The sequence below is a fragment of the Aspergillus niger genome (genome assembly GCF_000002855.4).
Source record: "Aspergillus niger supercontig An05".
NCBI classification, from domain to species: Eukaryota; Fungi; Ascomycota; class Eurotiomycetes; order Eurotiales; family Aspergillaceae; genus Aspergillus; species Aspergillus niger.
In genome coordinates this window covers 371,837-391,332 of record NT_166521.1, presented here as the reverse complement: position 1 = coordinate 391,332, position 19,496 = coordinate 371,837, and the positions used below count along the sequence as shown (strand labels likewise).

Genomic DNA, 19,496 nt, shown 5'->3' with positions numbered 1-19,496 from the left:
TCAACTTCACTGTTCATTGTACGATCTTTAGAAGATTGTCTATATTGCTTTTCTCTTCGTGTCGCTCGTTTCCCAGTTGACTGGCCTGAGATATACTCCGTGCGCACTCACTGGACACACCTTTTTTTTGTTGATTTCGCTTCTGTTCATGCTGTATACTTTCTCTTTCTTCAACAGTTGTACAGATAGAGCTACATACTATTAGACTTAGACTGCAACAGCAATAATCAAATCTTGGCTTACATCCCACCCCCGCCCTAATACTAGATGTGTGAATTTACTACACTAACATTTAAATTAACTTCATATAGTCATGGTCTAACTACTGTCATACGCAAATTATTACGGATCAGTAGAAATCTAAAGATAACCCTCTATGACCCAACCCCCCTCAGCTTTCTCACCCAAGGATGTTCCGCACTGTGCCTCGGGATCCCAGGTCGAAACCGCCTCATCTGCAAATCAGCCCGTACATTACACAGCAAACTAATGCCATCCCACTCCCATCGAGGCGGCGCGCTAACTTAAGATCGAACCGCGTCCACGACTTGGCATTAGTCGTGATATCGTCCAGGTGACGGTTCGCCCCCTGATCGTGACTGAAAATGTCAATCTCGCCCATCTAAACAGGAGCAGGCCTGTTACTAATGTTGGTGTTGTTGCCTGTGATAGGCTCCAACACCAGGTATGACTTTAATAATTGGATAAGTCGACAGTCTGCGCAATAGCTCTGACTCTGTCAGTCCGCGTCTGGCATTGTCTCTGAAAGCGCGTGGGGCGGCCGAAAATTCTCCGCCCAATCAACCAATCACTCTTTCGCCCGAGCCACGATCATCGCGAACCGACCGAAATAGGCAAAAAATTCGAGAGCGAGCGGATACCCTAAGGCAACGGCGTTCCCCGTTTTGTCTCACTTTATCAATGGGTATCTAATAACAGAACTATTATCGAAACATGTGGCACTTTGCGGAGTACGAGGAAAAGCGGGAAATATTACATGGGGTTATAGCAATCTATTCCATTTAGGGCAAAGATAGTTTCCTCGTTGGGTCAGATCGCGAGCCCTGGCATTTGTTGATATTCTTGGGACTCTAGGAGTGCTTCAACTGGTTCGGCGGTTTTCCCATCGCATCCCAGCGGGGATATGGTAAAAGAAAAAAAAGCCTGTCTGCTGGAGTGTAATGGTGGTGGATTTGGTGTGAATATTAGAACTCTTTCACGTAACTCAAGGAAAAACGCGTTCGTCACTAGAAATACTGGATTGCAGACCGATTTTGTCATCCGCAACGTTCATCTGCCATAATGACTTCGTTTGAAGAGAAGGTAAACTTGCTCCGTCAGTCGTCTGAGAATGGCAGGAAGCCCCTACCACGGGTTACACTAGGAGCTATTAATCGTGATGGTATGAGCAGATAAAACTGATTATGTCTTTTCCCTTCTGTATACGTACTGCTTGCTTACACCATACAACCAAGGTTCCTTGCACTATGCTAAGGCATTTGGAGAGGAATCTATAGAATCCACCGATACCGATGCCGTGCATTGGGTGGCCTCCTGTACCAAATTGGTGACTACCATTGCAGTAATGCAGTGTGTCGAGCGCGGTCTACTAGACCTGGATGGAGATGTCGCCAACGTATTACGGGAGTGGGCGAGTCCTCAAATCTTGACGGGCTTCGACGAAAATGATAATCCTATCTTTCGGGCAGCCACCAAACCTATTACTCTACGGTATCTCACACTCTCTCCGGATTGATGCAACAATTGAATCAGGTGTACTAACGGCTGCAAGACGCATGTTAACCCACTCCAGTGGTATGGGGTACTTCTTCATGGATCCTCTCATGACTCGTTATCACGAGCTGCAGGGAAGCCCACCCGTGGTCCAGACATTACACCAATACCAATTCTTACTCTTCGAACCGGGTGAACGATGGATGTATTCACCTGGCATTGACTGGGCAGGAGTAGCAGTAGGTTCCAACGTCCCGCATTATTCATGAAATTCATAAATTGACAATAGATGCTTCAAAAAGGTTGAGCGAGTCACTTCAATGAAGCTAGGCGACTATTTGCAGCGCCATGTTTTCGATGTTGTTTCCGTGAAGGATGCAACGTTCCATCTCGAGCAGAGAGAAGACCTACGAGCCCGCAAGGTCAAAGCTTGGACGCGAACAGATCAAAGACTGGAAGAAGAGAAGAATCCAATCTTCCTCGACCCCATTGCTGAAGATGTAGGAGGAGGCGGTCTATATACAACCGTGAGCGAAATGCTCAAAATTTGTCAAGGCATACTTACGGCACAGTTACTGCGTCCCGAGACCCTTAAGGAGATGTTCCAACCTCATCTGGAGAGTGTTGAGGGCCTCGAAAAACCGGAAGATTATTCGTTGCCGTCGCGCAATGCCATATGGAATGCTATCCCATGTGACACACCGGTGGATTTTGGGATCGGTGGCCTGCTCAACAGATCCAGACTCCCGCAGGGTCGAGAAGCATATTCGCTCTCGTGGTCGGGAAAACCAAATTGTTACTGGGTTGGTCATCCAATACCTTTAATTGACCCATTGCAGTTGACTAACATACTATAGTGGATCGACATCAAAAAAGGGGTTGCTGGGATATACCTTTCTCAGCTTATACCGACCGGAGATCAAAGTGCCATTGAACTGCTGACTGAGTTCGAAAGATGGGTGTACTCGCGTATAGAGAATCTGGATTGCGCAGCAAAGTAGACAGCAGACCTAGGGCCTCGAATACAGTAGGTTCAGAGATTACTATGGCAGTTTTAGTGTGATTGTAAATATCGAGGAATTTCTGTTATGTAAGAAGATAATCCAATGTTAACGTTAGATGATCAGCTTTGACTCCAAATCAGTCATCCTGTATCAGAAACATCTTGTAATCTACATATCCTATTTCAACCAATTCTCTGAGGGTATTCAGAATTTTTTGGAGTATTAAAGGAGGTTGTAGGATTTTCGTGTTTTTATTTTATTATAATTTCGATTTTGCTGATTTTGATTCTAACCTTTAGTTTTCAATTTTGTATTATTTCATATCACGTGCAGAGGCTAGACCGGTAAAATAATTAACCTTTAAGTTTAATCAGTTTTAGCTTAAATGATCACGGGTACGAGTTAATTTTGAGTCAGGGTTCCTCTAAAATTATCTCAATAGGTAGGTTTTGTAGTTCCAGGCTGACACTGCCACGCTAATTCCCGAACGTGTCGCATGTGGGTGCCCAGCACAGTCCATCCGCGCTTATTCTCAAACGTACCAAATCTTTGGAGGGCGCACATTCTTGGCGGTTTCATCCCTTGAGGCATTCGCACGTTATGTTCGCTTTCTAACACTAAGCGACAGTTCCTCGCAAGTAATATCTGGCCTAGGACTGGGGTTGTAGGTTGTAATATGGCACAGTCCCAAATCATAGATATAGACCACAGCACTTGTGACTTTATCAAGAAAGCCATACATGCGTCCCATGAGCCTTTAGCACTGGTATTTCCACCTCATACAGCAGATGGCGTCAGCCTTGGGCTCTAACTAGATCTAAGACAGCGGCAGCAACCTTGTCAGGATTTGATGAACTACGAGCGGGTCACGAACTTAGCTCACCGTCATCTTTACTGCTTTAGGCAGTTGAGTGAAGAAGTATTTCTGTACTCCAATCAGACATATTCTATGAGTCTTGGTGTTTTAATTGTCTCACACTTTTTGATGGATCTCTTTTTCTCCGTAAAATCACCGAGGATGAAGCCCATTTAGGGTGTTTATACTAGTGGCCTTGGCCTTCTTGATCTCTTATAAGCCAATCGGAGAGAGTTGGCGATTGACGATGGGTTGGCGGGTGTGCCTCCCAGCTGCAGGTATGAGATGAATTAAAGCACAGCCATGAAGACGGAGGTTGGATTTTATTTTCCTGAGTTGGAGCTTGTCAAAGCATCCTGTACATAGCTTAAGCAATGAATCCCGGGGTCAGAACCTTAACATGGCAGAACTGTCTGCAAGGGTCCAAAAAACGTGCAAGGACCATGAAGCGAGGCACTAGCCTCTTTTCAAACGCAATTCAGGTACGGCGCATTTAAGCCACCAGCAAACCCACACGATGCTCCCCAGGCAGCCACAAATATTAGTCAATCATGGCTGTGTATATCCACTTTGGCTACGTGGTCCCTGCTCCAGGCTGTCATTTACTGGACCTTAACGGGCCCTAAGTGGCCGGCCCTCAGCCTAGGGGAGCGTTCTTTCCGTATTCGTATTTGACCTCGGCAGGATCTTACTTTGGCGCAACCTGAGACAAAGAAGCTCCAGGAGATCAACATAAACGGCGCAAAGTATATGCAGAGCCCTGATTAAAAAAAGAGAAAATAAAAAAAGAAAAAATTAAGGGGGGGGGAACACTGCTGTGCTGTGTCATTAAAGAGACAGATGTGCTCCAGTATAACTGGAGGTAGCTTGTCTTGCACAACTATGGTCTCCCCCGGAATATTAGCAACTGCAAACATTACCACATCTGCAAGCACAGAATGGCGATGCTAAATCTGGTCCTTTCTGCCTCTTACCTCTATATATTTGGTACTATATTCTTTGACATCATTCACTATCGTCTACACCAATGGTCGAGATCTCGCTGGCGAATCCTCCGTTTTCTTTCTCGCTGTCATCAATACCACCACCTCTACTACCCTCGATCCCTTCAATTCAATCAGCGATACGCCAAACCGAATGCCTTGATTGCTCTTCCCCTCGAGCTAATATGTCAATTACTTGGAAGTATTATCGGCTGGATCCTTGCTACCATCCTGAGTTTACATGTTAAACGCCTCGATACGAATGCCCTCTCTCTCGTCCTCGTCGTGCAAACCATTCGCTCTCTTTTTGTTATTATCAGTAACGGCCAGGACTCCAATCATATCGCCCTTGACAAAGTACCGAAAGATCATAGCTGGGCGTTCGTGGGACCGGAGTACCACTCCTTGCACCATATCTACCCAGATCGGTATATGGGATCTATGGTGAAACTGTTTGACTGGGTTGCGGGTACTGCATACTCTCTAAAGAACAAGACGGTGGTCATGACGGGTGGATCGGGGGCATTTGGACAAGCGATGGAGAAGCAATTACTTGCTGAAGGAGTCAAAAGCATACACAAGCTGCAGTTCGGCAAGGACTGGAACAACGAAGACTTCTCGCGCGTTGGACCTACCCTTGAAGGGGCAGATATCATCATTCTCGCGCATGGAACAAAGGGGTCAGATGCCATGGACTCGAACTGCACCTCATCAGTCCGTTTAATTGAGCTGTTCATGCAACATATGTCTGCACAATCTCAGAGAACCAAAGTTCTACCAGAAATCTGGTACGTCGGCAGCGAAGCGGAACTGCATCCGGCTTGGGGTGGACCTGAGATGGTACGATACACTGCGTCTAAGAGAGCATTCTTACCCTACGCACGTGCTCTGTACAAGTCGGACAAGGTTATATATCGACATATCGTCCCTGCAGCGTTCGATTCTCGTATGGGAAAGGCGATTGTGTCAGCTGATTGGGCTGCGCGGTGCACAATGTCGTGGATTCGACGAGGAGCTTATTACGTCCCGGTTACATATACGGGGCTTGCATATCTGAACTTCTTCAAATTCTTATTTGGGGCGTCAGCACATCTGAAATGGATGGATAAGATGGAGAATGCTTAGGAGGGTGCATAACATAGATGGCGTAATTTGGATTCTTTTTTGATATTTTTCTTGTGTGTGTAAGCAACTTTTGAGGCTTTCGGCGCATAACAAATCTGGAATAGACATATGCAATAGATAGTCCTGGACCGCAGCAAACACATTACGTTTCTCATTGCTCTCATTTGGGATTATCCTTATCAGTATGAGTTGGATTCATTGTAAGCAACGGGAGAGATACTAAATGCGTTGTAAATGTTATACACAAATATTGCAACCTCCAGACCAATATGGCTGATTCAGGTCCACTGATGCGCTCCTTGTGTGATATCCCTCAATGAATGAATTGGCGGAAATCCGAGCATAAGCAGCTCTTGTGAACTCCGATCGTCAATGCTCAGATTCCTTCTCTGGTCTCTTATTCCGCCAACCAGTTCAATGAATACCAACGTGGTCACATACAGCCCGTCGCAACCAATTAGGCAAAAAGAAAAACTATGAAGGAAAAACATACAACAGAAGGGATTCGCTGGTGGTCACCCACCCAACTACTAACCTCCCGGCGTGTGGCTTAAGTACGGCTGAGCGGACGGGAAGCCCTGTTTTCCACACCCTATGGTCGTATGTATTGAGCTGAACCCATAAGGAAATTGATATGGGGTAGAATATCAGTAATTTTCTTCACAGATGCAATCCTATACATGCAGCACCCCGAACTCTGAGGGCTTTTGCCAGGAACGGAAGCACAGGTTGGCTGTCGTCGTGGCCGCAAGGCAGGAAAACACCTCAGCTCTTTTATCACAAGCAGCCAGCCAAATAACGATGATAAGATTAGCCCGCGGGAAGGCGCAGTTCAGAGCCGCGCTAAAATATTTACTCGCTGCTGCGCCTTCTCCATATAGGGCATAGTCGCATGCGCCGGCGTATATAAAACAACCGAATCTGCCACTACGGACTGGTCCCCGAATAGCACCTTTCTTCATCTTTCTTTTTATTTGTACTATCTGTGCTACCCATATATCCACAGAATGTCAGTCGAAGCCTCCCACCCCTCCAGTCGTGCTAGTTTCGTGATCGCAATCATATGCCCACTTTCCCTGGAGGCGCAAGTCGCGATACCCCTCTTTGACACGGTCTATGACAGAACTGTCTATGAGAAATATGGGCCTGTGCGGAATGACCCCAATCACTATACGCTGGGCCGTATTGGCCGTTACGATGTGGTTCTGGCCCACATGGGTGGTTGTGGGAAAGCCGAAGCATCCAGCGTGGCCAGTCATATCAAACAAAGTTATCCGGGCATCGAACTGGCCCTGTTGATAGGGATCTGCGGAGGAGTGCCTTACAGGACGAATGTGGGTCCAGCACAACCGAGAAGAGATGTTTTTCTTGGCGATGTGATAGTCAGCGGCGCGATTATTCAATATGACTTGGGGAAAAAGTTGCCGCACCGATTTGTGTGCAAGGATACGTTAGAGTCAAATCTAGGGCGAGCGAGTCAGCAGATCCGGTCATTCATTGAGACCCTAAAGTCACGTCATGAAGAATTGTCCAAGGAGCACCAGAAGTATCTTCAGACTATACGAGATTGCAAAGATGTGCCATATCCTGAACCCAATAGCGACATCTTATTTAAGCCTGAATACAAGCATCGCTCACACTGTCAGTGTATGAGTCATGTCAGTGGGGACGAAAGCGTTGTGGACCGCCGCCGTGTGGACTCCGATGGGATTCCCTATATCCATTTTGGTCGGCTTGCCTCGGGGGATACCGTGATGTGCTCTGCCAAAGATCGAGACAAGATTGCCAAGCGCGAAAAAGTTCTTGGATTTGAGATGGAAGGGGCGGGCGTATGGGACAGTGTCCCTTGCATCCTGATCAAAGGAGTAAGCGACTACGCTGATAGCCATAAGAATGATGTATGGCAATATTACGCCGCTGCAAGTGCAGCGGCTTGCATGCGTGCTCTCCTGGATCAGACTCCCATCTCGCCCGCGACGTCATCAGCGGGCCCAGGACAGGGTATGTAAGCAACCATTGTATCCTTAGTTACAAGTAGGCTCGCTTAGCTGCGTCCATCAATAAACGTCAATTGACTTTCCTGCAGATACACTTGCTCCCCAGTTAAATCCGCGAAAAAGACCCGCAGAGCCATCTGAGGTCTCTAGTAACGAACGGGAAAAAGCGTACCTTGACTTACTAACCTTTCCCCAGGCCCAGTATCGCCTGGACGAGATTACCGATCCTCACGATACGACTTGCGCTTGGGTATTAGAGCGACCAGAATTTAAGACATGGATGAGCGGGGAGGATCTGAAAAGACACGGAGGATTTTTTTGGATCAAAGGGAAGCCAGGAGCCGGAAAGTCGACGCTCATGAAATACCTTCTTCCAAAAGCAAAGCAATTCGGAAAAGACACAGTGATCTCGTCTTTCTTCTTCCATGCCCAGGGCGTGGACTTGGAGAGGTCCACTGTGGGAATGTATCGTTCCCTCTTGCACCAGCTTCTCTCGTCTACCGCCATTCCGTCAAGTGCCAAACAGCCCTACTTCAACTTTGCAGCGAAGATGCTAAGTCAAGATGACGGGATAACTTGGACGATCCGAGACTTGAAGCATCAGCTCTTATCGATCATCCGATCTCTGACCAACCACTACGTGTTTGTTTTTATTGATGCTCTGGATGAATGCGATCAAGACGAGATGGGTGACATGATACCGTTCCTCGAGCATCTGGGACACTCCGCGAACGCATGCGGGGTTCATTTGAGAATCTGCCTGGCAAGCCGACACTATCCACAACTCAGCATTGAACGTGGCATTGAGTTGGTCCTGGAGTACCAGCAGGAGCATCAAGGCGACATGCGAAAGTACGTTGAGACTAAGTTAAGAGGGGGCAAGTCCAAGATGATCCAAGAAATTAGAGAAGAAATTTGCGCCCGGGCAGCCGGAGTATTCCTCTGGGTTACACTTGTGGTTCGGTCGCTGAATGATGCGTTTGCCAAGGGCAAACTCCATGCCGTACGTCAACGGCTGGATGAGATTCCAGACGGCCTTGACGAGCTTTTCACCGATATGCTGACCAGAGACACCAACGACATTAGCGATCTTATCTTCTGTCTTCAGTTCATATTATTTGCGCACCGTCCGTTATCCAGGGATGAGCTTTACTTCGCCGTCATGTTTGCTAAAGATGGCTTGATCAAAAGAGACGGCGAATGGCACATTGATCCCCACATTGAAAATTTCATCCTCAACATCTCCAAAGGCCTCGTTGAAACCTCCCGATCTAAATCACGCACTGTGCATTTTATCCACGAGTCAGTGCGGGATTTCTTACTGCGACGGGACGGTTTCAGCAGACTTCAGGCTGGGTTGGGCGCGAACGCAGTCGGGAACGCCCATGATGAGCTTGCACAACTCTGCTTTCGATACATGTGCCAATTCAAGTTGTTAGCCGCGGATGATATTTCAAAACTCTATGCTTCTCCACGTGCAGCAAAGATAAAGTACGTCGAGTCAGAAACCCCGTTTCTCGACTACGCTATTCATAGCCTCCTACCTCACAGCAATGCGGCCGAGGCTGCAGGTACTTCGCAAGATGCCTTCCTGGCAACGTTCTCTTTGTCATTCCATGACTTCAAGGACATTCGTAATGCCCTGGAACCTTATCACACCCGCCGATATAGGACCAAAGTGACGGCTCTGTATGTCCTGGCAGAATTGAATTTGGACCATCTCATCCGCCTAGAGCTCCTACGCACACCGCCGTTGTGGAAGGAAATGGGAAGGCATCACAGTCCAATGGGTGCCGCTGTCTACGCGGGTAACACGCTTGCGATTAGAGCCCTGCTTGGCTGCGATCCAAGTGCAAATACCTCTGCCGACAATTCGCTGCTTAAGCCGGATGTTATTGATCGCATGAAGCATTATGTGGTTGGCAGCAAGCAAATTCGGATGCGATCGGGTCATTCGATGGCCTTGTTTCTGGTGGAGTACGCTATTGAACGTGGCCATGTAGCAGTATTGAAGCTTCTCCAACAAACCGGCGAAATTGATTTGAACTACAAACTCAACAATGGTTACCTGCCCCTTATCTATGCGGTCAGGTGTACAAAAGCAGAAATATTTGAATTTTTGCTCGACAATGCCGGAGTCTATCGTGGCAACCGAGATGCCAGGATTGGGTTATCCCTGCGTATTGCAATCAGCGAAGGCAAACGGGATATTTCTAATGTCCTACTTTACCACGCAATGAGTCGCCATTGGATGAACTCTTTCGGGGAATGTGCCTTCCATTGGGCAGTAGCCGGAAACCACGGGCCTACAGTTAGACGGCTCATTGGGCTTGGCTGCAACGTAGCAAACCGCGATGGAAGCGGGCGAGATGCCTTATCACATGCCGCCGAACAAGGCAAAGTCGAGATGGTGAGAATTTTAATTGAAAGCGGAATGGTGGATATAGATGGGAAAGACGATCAAGGAAGGACGGCTTTCTCATGGGCCGCAGGACCAGACGAACATACGCTAAATCATTCCCCTAAGCCAAAACAAGCCTGGGATGATTTGCAGAAGGAGGTCATGTATGTGCTACTCAGCACAGGATGCGTTGACGTGAACTCCAGAGATGGATATCAACGGACACCCTTATTCTGGGCTGTTAAGGAAAATAAGCCAGTGGCAGTGGACATTCTTCTTGAGGCCTCAGACACTGAGGTTGACTGCAAAAGTTTGACTGGAAAAACGCCACTTTCGGTGGCAGCGGTGCATGGACACGTAGCCATGCTACGAAAACTCCTGCAGTCTGGCCTTGCGGATGTCAATACTCAGGATAAATTCGGCCGAACACCATTATCTTGGGCTGTTTATCCATCCTGTAGTTCTCCACGACCATCAGTGAGACCTTCAGTAACAGAAACCCCGTCATCTTGCCCCAGGAGAGGGTATAGGCTAGAAATTACCTGGGGGCTTTGTGCAGTGCCGGTGCTGCTGGATTGGCCTACAATTGATGCCAGCCTTGCTGATTGCTTTGGCCATCCACCAATGTGGTGGGCCCATGTTTTCAGGAATCTTCTGCCTTCATCCCAACATGACGAGCAAGATAAAGTTATCCAGTTGCTCACAGCTCATCTATCGAAAAAGGATGAATCTAATAACAACGCGGTTTTGTCATCAGATAGGGAAACCCTAGATCGTGAGATCCAGCTGGTTGCAGCGTCCTATTCACCGTCTTATGATTGAAGCGCCCTTGAGGCTTTCTGAGTACAGACATATTGCTTCAACGATTTCCCTGGGGGCAAGGACCACCTGTAAAGGCTCATGGAGAACTCTCCACTCATACAACTGAAACGAACATCGTGCAGTGATGAGGTTGCTCTTTGCTCGTGTACATAATCACATTCAAGCAATAATAACTTATCAACCTCAAGGACAGCAGCGAATGACACCCAGGATCAAATCTACTAGGCCCACACTTTATGTCCTTGTCATGAGTGAAAGTGCAATATCGATTCGTCCACAAAGGCGTCCTTGCCCCAGGCTTGCAGGAGACAAGAGACCATCGCCTTCGCACCTGGCTATCCCCCTTTCTACTGTTTGACAGTCCCAGATACCTATATACTGGTCTCGATTCCTTCTTATACCAACTTTACTTATATTCAAGCCTTCTGGTTTAGCTATATACCAAAATCGGCCATGCTCTCGACCACCAGGGTACGAGCTCAAGCGCCGGCCAAGGACATATGGGCTCAAAGACTGGCCGTGGCGTCGTTCGTATTTCGGGGTTGTTGGAGACCATGATACCCAATCCAACCGAAAATAAACCAAACTCAAAATCTACGTACGTGGAAACTACTAGTTCGAAGAAAAGTTACAGAGACGGATCACCGCATTCATCCTCACGTAGCGAAATGAAGATCAAAGCACATACAGACAACAGATGCTGTATCCCGTCAAGATGAACACCAATTACTGTCCGTCACCAACCAATTTATGCATGATCTCTTCTCTCCAGCCCCAACCCAGCACAAACGCAGCTCCAGGGCCAAGCGTAATCGTAGTCCCCACCAGTCCCCCAACAGCCTTCAACCAAGAGAACGAGGCCCCAGCATCTTTCAATTCTTTGAATTTCAACGCGAGCCAAATGAACCCACTAGCCATGGATATCACTTCATCATACTGGAGGAACCTCGCAATCCCGTCAGAAAATGAGGTGACAGGCTCCAAGTGGCCTCTCAACCCGGGCAAAAAGGCACTAGCGAACGAAGCATGATCTGGCACAGAGTATCGAGCGTGAAAGAACGTAAGTCCAGAGAACAAAGCAAACGTGCCATATGCGTACCGGGCATAACGCATACTCTTCTTACGTTCTTCCTTTTGATGTGTCTTGTTCTTACTTATGAAACATGTCTTGACCAGACGATGCAAGGGAGCCTGTAGCAGAGGTACCACGACAGGAAACAGTTGCCAAACGGCATTGTGCGTGCGCCGCGATTCAACCGTTGGAACCACAAAGTTCGCAAATGTGGGTAGATAGTATACAACCAGCATAGCATACACTAAAGAGCTTGAAGTCTCCGGCGCTATCTGCTGCTTGGCCCCCGGTAGGAGGCTTGAAAGGGGCGAGCGGATATGCTCTAGTGCATAGTAGATTGGTGCAAACTTCCCAATGCCTTTCAACTGGAAGGTGATTCCTGCGCCTATCGGGCTATTCGTTTCTACTTAGCCATCCTATCTGCTGGGAGGGGAAGGTATAAAGTAGACTTACAGTATAAGCTCATACCAGGAATTTGCTTTGCGATAACTTTCCAAAAGCCATATTCCGTAGATGGGGCCATTGTCGGCCATAAATGATAACATTTGGATGCGGGATTGCGGATCAGATCCACTGATAGAGGGCAGGAAACATGTAATCGCTGGCCGAAAGAGTTTGTCCAAAAATGGGATATGATAGAATGGTCTGCTTAGGTTAAGGACCTCCCCATTACCTGCGGACCATACCCCCTCTGCAAACAAAGACAGCATGAAGGGCCCAGTCTGAGTTATCAACGTCCCCATTGTCTTTTGCGCAGCAGCATAGCAGGCAACAAAGGGAACGATTGAAAGAGCACGCTTCCATAACTCATTACCCTCTTTGGAGACACTGTTGTCGTCATCCAGGTACGGCATGGTGCACTCTAGTGATTTTGGTGGCAGAGGTAGACAGTCAATTTTTGCTGCTCCAACAACCGTAGCGGACGTTTGATCGACCAAGTATTGGCTAAGATATGGAAGAAGATACAGCCCGATGATCTTTTCCTTGAGACCAGCCAGGGCCTCTATTCTGGTTAACTTATAAGCTGACTGCGAGATATGGTCAAGCCGCTTCTGGCGGATGTTCTGCCATGCTTGCATGCACTGATGGATATTCCGGGCATCTCTCTTTGGTTTAGTAGGCCCATGAACTAGAGTAGAGAGGCTGTTTGCAAGCGACGCGGCGCTCTCGATTGCACTGTTGCCGCCCTGGCCCAGGTTCGGTGTCATCTATATTCAGTAGGTTAGATGACACTCTAAGTAATATTTGAGATATTAGACGCACCTTATGGGCCGAGTCGCCAATGCAAACATATCGGTCAACACACCAGTGCTTATAGACAGCTTCTTCCAGGGATACAAAAGTTCTGACTATTGCTCTCCTGTTAATCTCAGCCAACGGTACGTCGGGGGTGATCGGCTTTTGTAGATAGGGGGCGAGATGGCTATCGATCTCATCTTGACTGAACCTGGGAATTTGAGACGCGGTGTAAGTTTGGTCCATTCTATTGAAGAAAAACCAGTACACCCGTCCTTCTTTGCCGATGATTGTCAGTATGGAATAGCCCTCCGCGAAGGTTCGATGTCCATGTCCTGGTGTCAGTCCGGGGGTAGCTGAAGATATACCGAATACACAGTTGTACTCGGACGTCATCACTATTTTACAAGATAAATTAGTAAGGGTCATATAAAGCGGCTGCGTTATGTATGGCAGAATCGTACAGTTTTCCTCCTTGCGGGCTTCATGCTCCATTCCGCGAGACTCCATATACTGCCACATCTGTCGTCTCACTGTGCTCCGTACCCCATCGGCTCCAACAACAAGATCACCCTCATAGACGGTTTGATCTGCACAATGAACCACAACCTTTTCCGGGTGATGCTCTATCTCAGTCACTTTCTTGTTCACCATAACACGATGCCTTTGGTTTCCGAGGCCTTCGTATAGAATTCCGAGCAGAATTTGGCGATCAAGGAACGCAATTGGATAACCATGCCTGCTGGGTTAGAACCGCCGCCATTCTATACAATACAAAGAATACCGGATATATTGACTTACCTTTCATGTATTATTAGGGGGCCAGCTGTGTCGGAAATGGACTTGGCGTCATGGGTCCACGTGAAGGCTCTAGTAAGAGGCTCAACTTTACTAAGAACGTCATCGTAGAGGCCTAGTTGGTCGAGGATGCGGGCACCGTTCGGAAGGATACCAATAGATGCACCGACCTGGGGTGCAATATCTGCATGGGACTCTAGCACAACAAAGTCGATGTTGTTTCGAAGCAGACAGTGAGCGAGCGTAAGCCCGGCGATTGAACCGCCCACAATGACGACGCGGAAACTGGATTCGGAATCTGCCATGGTATGCTCTACGGTCTTTGAGTGCCCAGAGATGACGTTGTAAAATGAATAAACGGCAGAGTGTGAGAACTTGAGACAACTACGATGACTGAAGGTGGCATGGTCTTTATGTCTGTCTCTTAGGTGGACCTATCTAAGGCAGTCAGTATATTTGTTGGCATGAGATAGAAACGCGGCATAAGTATTAGCACGCTCCACTTCGGTTACGCAAAGTGTCGAATACTACTATCAAAACAAAACCATCGAAGAGGTCGATCAGATCTCAATGTAGTTAGAAGGTAAAGGAGCATTTAGGACTGTTGGTTCATGAAACGCAGTGGGTCCATGCCTCGAGCCGAGAAACCCGAGAAATCCGAAAACGCACTTACAAGAAACCCGATGATCTCGAGTCCACTTTGCTTCATTATTTCCACAAGGTTATCGTTTTCTATTGTTTTCTATTGTTTCTCATAGCGTCAATTATGAAGGCTTCTCATACCGCAACTTCCATAAGGGGGAATCGAAAACGTCGAGAACAGAAGCCCCGCGTTCTGTTGTCATGCACGTCGTGCAGGGAGAAAAAGTATGTAATGATAGTATAATCGATCGTAACCGATGTCTTCCCTTCATGCATGCTTTGCTTCAGTTTGACAATGCATAACATTCTTCAAGGCTGAGATGCAATCGGGAACGCCCTTGCACAAACTGTCGGAAACGCAGCCGGGATGCAGCCTGTCAATATGTTACCGAGCGTTCAGACCCCTTGACATTGAAGAAGTCAGAACCTGTTGACGTATACCATCGCTTGCAATTCTTAGAGGAAAGGTTGCTCTTCTTAGAGAGGGAGGTCACGCGGGATTGCAACTCTTCGTCCACTTCTCGGGATGATACGTTTCATGATGGCGAAAGTCCCAGCAGGAATCCTAGTAAAAGTGAGGTATTTCCGGCGGGATCTCGAGTTCCCACAGAAGGGAGTTCCTTAGCTGTTTGCTTCCTAGCTGGGAAAAGTGGGACTAGATTCGTTAACCCAAGTCACTGGCAGGCAATTATGAACAATGCGGTCAGTCTCACCAGAAATGCTTGGTCCTGCCCCTAGGAAGGGTTCTTCACCATGACCTTTTCTAACGCACGTGTTAGGCCCAGGAGCTCAACCGAGAGGATTGCAACGATGATGAAAACCAAGACGCTGATGGGGCCTCTCGGCCGGAAGGCCCGGTCCTACTACTTGGAATTTCACGGATGATGGACATGGCAGAGCTTCTGAACGCACTACCACCTCGCAGAACTGCAGATCTGCTCGTCGATCGCTGTCTGGATTCTGGGGAACCATCGCTAAGTATGAACTCAGAACTTTACTAGCTTATGTGCAATCTTGAATGGCCTCGTGAAGGATCTAACAAGTCCTGTAGTTATCATTCATGCTCCGACGTTCAAAAGCGAGGTACATGCCATTGATGAACGAGCCTAAATATAATGATCTAATGCAAGTTTCCTACAGTACCTGAGATTCTGGGATAATCCCGCAGGAGCACCTGTCGCCTGGATCGCACTATTGTATTCAATCCTGTCTTGTGGGATATACATCCAACATACGGCAGATTCAGAAGTTTTCTCTCTAGACTTGCCAAGATCATTCTATATGTACCGTCATAACAGTGCAGTTGCGTTGGCGAAGTCAAACTTCGCTACTCCGGGTCCATATAAAGTTGAAGCATCCATCTTATACCTCGGAATCGAGTATCTCCAAAGCAATGAACAGAAAACAGGACTCCCAATGTTACTCGGTGTTGTGTCGCGACTAGCAATTATGATGGGATATCATCGCGATCCTCAGCTATACCATCCTCAGATATCGAATTTCGAAGCAGAAATGCGGCGCAGGGCATGGCTTATACTCATCACAATCGACTCCGTACTCGCATGCCATACAGGTCTACCCAAGGTTATTAGCCGGAGCCTAGGCGATGTGAGTCTCCCCAGAAATCTTCTGGATAGCGATTTTAGTCCAGAAACTACTGTTCTTCCTCCTCCGCGCCCCGCAGATGAGGTCGCCAGCAGCATCGTATACATGTCGGCAATGGAGCAAATGCTGTCTGTTTCCAACGAAGTCAGCGACTTGGCATCATGTCCTTCGCTTTTTCCCGAAAGGGCTCTCGAATTGAATTTACAGCTGGAAAATACCAAGAGTCGCTTGCCCAGCCTACTTCGGTTGCAGTCTCCAGGGGCACGAGCATCAGATGACCAGACTGTGATCAAACAGTACTTTTTGGAAATAACATATCAACGCGCGCGATGCATCTTACACCGTCATTATTTGACGACCATTGATCCAGAGCCTCATGAAGGATTGAGATTAGTCTGCGTGGATGCAGCCCAGCAGGTTCTAACTCTCCAGTCCGAACTGTTCCAAGTTCTGGCTAAATCACATAACCAGCAGTTAGCGTGGTTTGGGGTATCTCGGTCAATCTCCGATTGCTTGACAGCTGCCATGGTGATATCTTTGGAGGTGATAACCCAATCAAGAAATGGTGGAACTGTGGGAATTACGCCGCAGGCTGATCTCATTGAGCTGCTGAAGGCCTCCCAAATATCCTGGAGGAGCTCACCAAGGCCATCACTGGAGACCCTGAAAGCCGCCGATATAATTGGTACGATGTTAGACTTATTGGGATATGGCGGAGCGAGTCCCTTACCTGATTTACAAGGAACTCAAGAAGGGCAGCAGAACCATAGAGAAACCACAGAGACGCTCTTACGATCTCCAAGTATAATGCATGACATACTGACGGGAGATTATGCGTTGGAAATGTTTGACTGGGTAAGACGTACTGCTCCATTGCAACTATTACGCTGACCATCACACTTCAAGGCTCTTTGGGATCATGAGATGCAATATCTGAGTACTTTGGCAGATTAATCATGAGAATTCCTATTACTGCTATATAAGTCAATCCAACGGTAGATTGATGAAAAACATTATGCAGACAAAAGTCAAATACGCATGATTTATGAGAAGTCGCGAAGGCCGTTATAAATGTGTCAGACTGCTCTAGCTCTTAATATCATTGGGTGGGGACCTTAATATTGAATAGGAGAAATTGAATATATATGATTTGTTCATCACCCGGTTGAACTTATTACAAGCTATTTAATTTCGAATTTAAGATCTTGCCAACGCTTTCACCATATATGCAGTGTGATTAGGTTCTGTTTCTCATCGCTGAAACAAGTCATAATTCTTATGGCTGCCCACATAGCGCATCCCATACGTTAGAAATCTGCATAGCTCGACAACCGTCTTATTGATAATTAATGTGAGAGCAAAAAACTAAAATGAAATAAAAGAAAAAGAAAAAAAATACAACAGGAGGTGTATATCGGTGGCTACTCTACATGCTTCATCGGGAATTGCTGCCATATTAACTCAGATTCAGATCAATTCAGAAATACCATCAGAATCCTGGGGAGAACACTCTGAAACCTATTGTACGAACAATATCTTACTAATCAATATGGCCTAAAGACTGAATATAAAACTTGTTCATAAGACTTCTCATTAGGACTTTACGTTTCATTGTCATTACCGAGATACAAAGAAGTGATATTGATCTGATACCGTCTGGCTAGTTTATTGAAGATCTATCACTCGACTCCTGCCGACGGGATGGGGGATATCCAACAGCTTCCTCAGCAATAGGAAGCTCAACTTGCATCCACTTAAGCACGACCAAGTCTAAAGCTCAGGGAGTGTGTTATCATAAGCAGTGTCCCATTCAGCATTACTGTCGTCGCTTGTTTTGTGAAGAACGGTACAGAGTGCTGCGTCCTCAGTATGGCCGCAAAGTTGATGTGTGCAGAATTCTCTTTGAAGTCATTGTAATTGATCAGGTCGCCCGGGGCCGTGGGGATGTTGGAGGCATGAAGCTGGATAATAGGAGTCACATCTTGACTGTTGTTTTGCTTTACGGGAATCTAGAGGAACAGGCTGTGTCAGTAACGAAAACATGCCGGAAAAGGGAATAGAATGCAGAGGGTGGGGACACTCACCGCTGCGCACGCATGAACAGGTCCGAGGTCTTCGGGATCGTCGGGTTGTTGGCGTTTTCCAAAGGCAAGCACGTAGGTCTTGTCATCTTTCGGAAGTTCCTTAGTGACGACCGTGAATGTATTTAGAGACTCGGCGTTTTCTCCTGTCTCCTGTAGCTTCAAATCACCATCCTTGAAGACAAGGTTGAAAATTTCTGGACATCGTGTCAGCATTCATCAGGGGAGCAGTATCTAGCGCTTCTAAGATACAACTACCTGGGCCTCCGAGTCTAATTCCCGGATCCCACCAATGGGTTTGGTCAATTTGACATGGTTTCCTTTCAATGTTCCAACTCCTATATCTCGTGTCAGCCGGGTCTCTGGGCGGTTTATGGGTAGGTTCTGGGGCTTCAAGGAAGATGAACATATAATGAAGCAACATACCGGCATAGAGGTACGCAGTGGTGTGGACGTTCCAGACCGTCTCATTGTTAACATCGTCGCTTGCAATCCAGGCAGGGGTATAGAGATCGGGGCTGGGAGGCGGAGCAAAGAAGATATACTTCTGTGCTGCACCACTGTTGTTTATCACTCTGAACCAGTGTTCTTCGGTCTCGTCCCCGGGAATTTTGCGGTGTTTTAGCGTCGAATGAGTCTTTAGAGATGATGAGGATGTCAATGAAAGATGAAATATTCCCGTTGCAGGGATTATACCGGGCTTATATAGGTATTTGTGGGGACTGCATGCAACGTCTCCCCAATGAGGGCTAAGCTGAACTGCGCAGCAACTTAGTTGGAATATTGTCATTGATGAACGTTATTCAACTATTACTACAGTTGACTCCATGTAGATACAACTGTAGACCGTGAATATGTGCCGAAAGCATACATAATATAGATCTACCATGGTTGGCCCTAGTTGATGACGGCGTCTTGCACTAGGTGCTTCTACTGGAACCAAGGCAGAATCTTCACGGTGCGCTGCCCAGGCTGCTCAACACTTGATGTTGCTAATCTTAAAGCGGTCTGTAATTTGGCAGTGACGCACTTGAATGCATTAGCACGCATCTTCTTGTAGATAGTACACGCAACATTATATACCGCGATACTCGAAATCATAAATGCGTCCCTTACTCATACGATTATTACCGGATAATC

The 19,496-nt window shown here is 47.2% G+C and overlaps 6 protein-coding genes and 1 non-coding gene across 7 annotated transcripts; 4 read left to right on the top strand and 3 right to left on the bottom strand.

The window, feature by feature from the left end:
* Positions 1-1,302: 1,302 nt before the first annotated feature.
* Positions 1,303-2,735, top strand: An05g01650 (uncharacterized protein; the record flags this gene model as incomplete). Its single annotated transcript, XM_059747927.1, has 5 exons — positions 1,303-1,336; positions 1,413-1,731; positions 1,793-1,973; positions 2,037-2,537; positions 2,592-2,735. 5 exons carry the CDS (start codon positions 1,303-1,305, stop codon positions 2,733-2,735), a joined length of 1,179 nt encoding a protein of 392 aa, XP_059606077.1.
* Positions 2,736-4,532: 1,797 nt separating this feature from the next.
* On the top strand, positions 4,533-5,702 carry An05g01640 (uncharacterized protein; the record flags this gene model as incomplete). Its single annotated transcript, XM_001390699.1, has 1 exon — positions 4,533-5,702. The coding sequence occupies one exon, from the start codon at positions 4,533-4,535 to the stop codon at positions 5,700-5,702; it is 1,170 nt and encodes a 389-aa protein (XP_001390736.1).
* A 487-nt stretch (positions 5,703-6,189) lies between these two features.
* Positions 6,190-6,308, bottom strand: 5S rRNA. Its single transcript, XR_009468020.1, has one exon. It is a non-coding gene; the product is annotated as a 5S ribosomal RNA (ribosomal RNA).
* A 401-nt stretch (positions 6,309-6,709) lies between these two features.
* An05g01620 (uncharacterized protein) lies at positions 6,710-9,600 on the top strand (the record flags this gene model as incomplete). Its single annotated transcript, XM_003188639.2, has 2 exons — positions 6,710-7,703; positions 7,789-9,600. Coding segments are annotated over 2 exons (2,806 nt in total), but the record flags the coding sequence as incomplete, so codon positions are not given.
* Positions 9,601-11,648: 2,048 nt separating this feature from the next.
* Positions 11,649-14,333, bottom strand: An05g01610 (uncharacterized protein; the record flags this gene model as incomplete). Its single annotated transcript, XM_001390697.1, has 5 exons — positions 11,649-12,387; positions 12,448-13,202; positions 13,258-13,628; positions 13,695-13,969; positions 14,032-14,333. The coding sequence occupies 5 exons, from the start codon at positions 14,331-14,333 to the stop codon at positions 11,649-11,651; spliced, it is 2,442 nt and encodes an 813-aa protein (XP_001390734.1).
* A 461-nt stretch (positions 14,334-14,794) lies between these two features.
* Positions 14,795-17,166, top strand: An05g01600 (uncharacterized protein; the record flags this gene model as incomplete). Its single annotated transcript, XM_059747926.1, has 5 exons — positions 14,795-14,895; positions 14,985-15,372; positions 15,456-15,611; positions 15,703-15,753; positions 15,811-17,166. 5 exons carry the CDS (start codon positions 14,795-14,797, stop codon positions 17,164-17,166), a joined length of 2,052 nt encoding a protein of 683 aa, XP_059606076.1.
* Positions 17,167-18,029: 863 nt separating this feature from the next.
* An05g01590 (hypothetical protein) lies at positions 18,030-19,245 on the bottom strand (the record flags this gene model as incomplete). Its single annotated transcript, XM_059747925.1, has 4 exons — positions 18,030-18,284; positions 18,360-18,553; positions 18,783-19,110; positions 19,243-19,245. 4 exons carry the CDS (start codon positions 19,243-19,245, stop codon positions 18,030-18,032), a joined length of 780 nt encoding a protein of 259 aa, XP_059606075.1.
* Between the last annotated feature and the right edge of the window lie 251 nt (positions 19,246-19,496).